The sequence below is a fragment of the Colletes gigas genome, unplaced genomic scaffold, assembly GCF_013123115.1.
Source record: "Colletes gigas isolate AHSC1104 unplaced genomic scaffold, ASM1312311v1 Colletes_gigas_Sc00255, whole genome shotgun sequence".
NCBI classification, from domain to species: domain Eukaryota; kingdom Metazoa; phylum Arthropoda; class Insecta; order Hymenoptera; family Colletidae; genus Colletes; species Colletes gigas.
The window spans coordinates 1-4395 of NW_025106877.1; the positions used below are offsets into that span (position 1 = coordinate 1).

A 4395-nucleotide genomic window follows, 5' to 3' on the forward strand; every position below is an offset into this window, starting at 1 on the left:
GCATGCTTTCTCAACCAAGCGAGTGCAATCGTAGAATCTGTCCAGCAGATTATACGGTCCACGTTCAAGGCCATTGACCGTTTTACGTGTACCACGAGCTCGGAGAGAAGCACAGCCCCGTTCAATTCCAGAACGGGGATGGACTGCGTTTTGATCGGAGCCACCCGCGTTTTTGCCATTATCAATGTCGTAAACACGTCATTGCTTTTCGTCGTCACGCGTAAATACGTGACGGCCGAATAGGCTGCGAGTGAGGCGTCGCAGAATCCGTGTAGTTCTACGGAAACTGCGTCGGCTCCGTATCGGATCCATCTAGGAAATTTTAATTCCTTCAAGCTGCTCCAGTCTACGCAAAACGTGTTCCACGTTTTGAGCGTATTCGCTGAGATTTGGTCGTCCCACTGGATTTTCTCCAGCCATTGGGACTGCATCAAAATCTTTGCCCGAATTACGACTGGTGATAACCAGCCAAGCGGGTCGAACAGCTTGGCAATCTCCGAGAACAAATTTCTTTTTGTCATCGGTGATGCAGATGGTTGAAACCGTTGCAGATTAAAATAAAAATAATCTCCAGACGGTATCCACCGTAAACCGAGCACCTTTAGTTCGGAATCATCGAACAAGGTGAGGTCTACGGCGTGGGAGTGAGCGCTTTGGGGGATATTTCGCAGCAGTTGCGGCGAATTTCCGGCCCACTTTCTCAACTCAAATCCACCTCCTTGCAGGAGCTCGCAAACTTGAGTGCGAATTTTCTCAAGCAAGGATTTGTCGGGCGCTCCCATAAATACGTCATCGACGTATGTGTCCTTCTCGAGAATAGGAGCGGCGAGAGGAAATCTATCTCCATCCTGCTCCTTCAATTCGAGAAGGGTTCGCATCGCTAAGTACGGGGCGCACGCCGTGCCGTATGTAACGGTATTTAACTCGAACGCTTCCAGCTGTTCGGTTTCAGGTACGCGCCATAAGATGCATTGAAAACGACGATCCTGTGGGGCGACCAGAATTTGTCGAAACATCTTCTCAATGTCAGCCACCAACACGTATTCATGCAGACGCCACCTTGTTAGAACCGAGGTAATGTCGTTCTGCAATTTTGGACCTACGTGTAGGATGTCGTTTAGGGAGCGACCTCCAACCGTTCTGCTGGTCGCATTAAATACGACCCGCAATTTGGTTGTCGCACTTTCCGTGCGAATGACCGCTCTGTGCGGGATGTAGAGCCTAGTTTGGTCAATGGGCTCGATTCGAGTCATATGACCTAAGGACTCATACTCCGCGAGAAATTCAGAATATTCTCTTTTGAGGGTCATGTCGCCGTCCAGTTTCCTCCGCAACCTTGTAAGAGCGGAGAGCGCTATATGGAAGGAACTTCCTAACGCTTCGTCCGGTCTCGGGTCATTTAAAGGTAACCGGACTACAAAACGTCCCGTTGCGTGCCGCGTGACGGTTTTTCGAAAGAATGCTTCGCACTCCTCCTCCGCCTTGGTACGCAGCGAGGTCGAGGGAATTTCCTCGCTCTCCCAGAACCGCCGAATTGCGTAATCAAGCGATTCGAGGACGGTGCAATGCAGCGTCCTTACGGTTTTCTGGTTTTCGCCCGCTGCATTTATCGGGCCGGATATGATCCAGCCAAATACAGTTTCTTGGGCGATGGGACCCTTGTTCGTCCCTCGTCGGAATCCCGGTCGGATCACCTGTGCATACAGGTCCGCACCGATCAGAATTTCAATATTCCGATCAGCCTCGGGGTCGGGGTCAGCAAGCGGTAGGCCACTGAACGCGCCATAATTAAGCGCATTCGCCGACGGTGCACGGTAGGTCGTGATTTTTGGCACGACGTACGCGTTTGTACCACATATCGGTTCTATGGCTTTTACCGCGCCGAGACTCAGTCCGACGCTGTATTTTATAATTTGCGTCCGACCGCCCCCCAAGCCCGTTACCGTGGCTGGGGTTCGTTTACGCAATAAATGGAGGTCGTTTGCTAAGCCGGCGGAAACGAATGACGTTTCCGAGCCCTGGTCTAGCAAAGCGCGCGCGATTCGCGACGCACCGTTTCTGCCGAATACTCGTACTCGTGCCGTTGCCAATACCACCGGCCTCGGTACGCCTGTACCGAGCGCGGTACAGTGCGACGTCGAGGCGGTGTTTGTATTGGTGCCTGAAGCAGAGGTTTTTGCTTTCGGCTTCGACTTGACCGGTCTGCGTGATGGGGCGTTCGTACGCCTCTCCTCACGCTTACCGTACGAATTATTTGCAAACGGCCTCGTATTTTTTCCTTCCCGGTTTTGCGCGTAATGCAGCAGGATATGATGCTTCCCACTGCACTTTGCACATACTGCGGGGCTTTGGCAGTGTAGCACTGTGTGGGTAGAGGCCAGGCATTGTACACACCAGTGGCGACCCAGCACATATTGGCTACGTGTTTTTTCCGGCAGAACCAAAAAGGCGCTACACTGCTGTAAGCTGTGCGGTCCGGTACAGAACCCGCACTTTTGCTTCTGCGAAGGGCCGACCTGCCTTACGGCGTCGAGGCTCGACCCTCGCGACTGTGCAGCCGAGTCGGTTTCCACAACGGCGTTATGGCTCCGCACGTGTCTTGAGGCCGATCTCGTTTCCCGAGTCGTGCTACGACTACGTACGCTCGATTTTGTGGCAGCCGCAAGTGCAGCCTCGCGACGCTTCTCGTCCATGGAGAGCAGTGCGCGTGAGTGCATCTCGATGAACCTCCGTACGTCCTCGAACGTAGGATATTCTGTCGAGAGGTTGAGCGTTTTCTGCCACTCTAACTCAAGCGCAGGCGAGAATTTTTGCTTCGCCCAATGCGCGAGTAGCCAGTCTCGCTGCTGTTCGGGCGTGCCCTTCTTATCGAGGGCGGCGAGCGCCTGTGTACAACCCACGGTGATCTGCTGCATGCTAGCCAGATCACCGGTATCAATGGGTTTTAAAAACAGGAGCTTATCCAGCAATTTTCCCGTGACTATGCGTGGGAGGCCGAAGGTGTTCTTCAGTCTCGACCATGCCACTGAAAAATTACGACCGACGATCTCGATCGAAGCAATGGACGCTAGAGCTGGTCCCTCTAGGCAGGCATTCAGATAATGCAATCTTTGCACATCCGACAGTCCTGCATTCCGTATGACCCCGGAGGTGAACAGGTCCTCGAAATGTTCCCATTCCTGAGGATCTCCTCCGAACTTGGGTAATCGTTGCTTCGGGAGTTCGATCGGTATACTAAATTGAACGTCCGACGACGCTGGTTTAGACTCAGCGCTCAGTCGGCCGAGTTCAGTAAGGACGAGATCCTGGAAATCCTGGAAATCTTCCTCGGCATTCCTCATATAATTCAGCTTAAAGATGTCGTGTGACGGTCTTTCCGCTGCAGGAATTTGCTTACGCACGCTATTATACTTGGTACGTATATCGCGCCAAGTTTCTTTAGCGTGCTCGAGCTTTTCCTCAAGCATTCGCTCTGAGTACTTCGCTCGTCCTAACTTTTTTAGGTTCGTGCCCAACCGTTTTAGCTGACCACATAGATCGACCAAGTCTTCGATTTCGTCGTCGAGATCGATTTCTATGGATAACTGTGCTACGGCCATAGTGAGCGTTTTCGAGGATCAATCAACTCGAAAAAAACCTCCTACGTGGATAACTTCTCACGTGAAGTAATGTGCACCCTTATTCCTAGTCCGTTCAACCTCGTATGATCCGGCTCGAAGGACCTGTTGTTAGAATGCTAGGAGTTATCCTGGCCTAACGGGGTCCGGATTACGAGGGAAAGGACTTTAGGAAAAAGTATATTAAAAATTGATGCACTCGATTTATATTTTCGCTTGGTCGCTTATCGCGGCCAAGCCGTTTATTTATTTTAAATTTTTTAGGAACAAAAGAATCGGAAAAAAAACCACCTCGACGTCAGTCAGTCGTTGGGGGGAAAAAAACCTATGGCTGCCGCTCACCCTCAGCCCTCGTTGTTTGGTCTGTAACAAGGAAAGACAAGGCTGGATTTGAATACCTTGTAACGCTTGTCGCGTTGCCCGTCTCGCTTTATTTCACACGCTCCTGTCTGTGCTAGTCGCACTCAGGAGCGGGAATAACAGACCGTGCTCGTCGAACTGAGCGATGTCTATGTGGACTGTATATGTGAACGTTCTCGTAAACGGAGAAACGTTCGATCGCAGTGCGGAAGAAGAGATTTAATTTCTCAATTCTCCGCTTTTTTTTGCGATGGTTGAAATGCCGCAGGAATGGACAACAGGTGGAGGTTGTAAGGCTCCAAATGTTGCTCAAATCCGCAGTTTCTCACCGTTCTCGTATGCGCACAAGGCGCGGTGTGGTGTAGCCCTTAACGGCGCACGAAACGTCTTACGTTTAAAGGAGCGTACACCACGGTGC

The 4395-nt window shown here is 51.5% G+C and overlaps 1 protein-coding gene across 1 annotated transcript; it reads right to left on the reverse strand.

The window, feature by feature from the left end:
• Positions 1-55: 55 nt before the first annotated feature.
• On the reverse strand, positions 56-3599 carry LOC122404378 (the record flags this gene model as incomplete). Its single annotated transcript, XM_043408313.1, has 1 exon — positions 56-3599. A coding segment is annotated over exon 1 (3544 nt), but the record flags the coding sequence as incomplete, so codon positions are not given.
• Between the last annotated feature and the right edge of the window lie 796 nt (positions 3600-4395).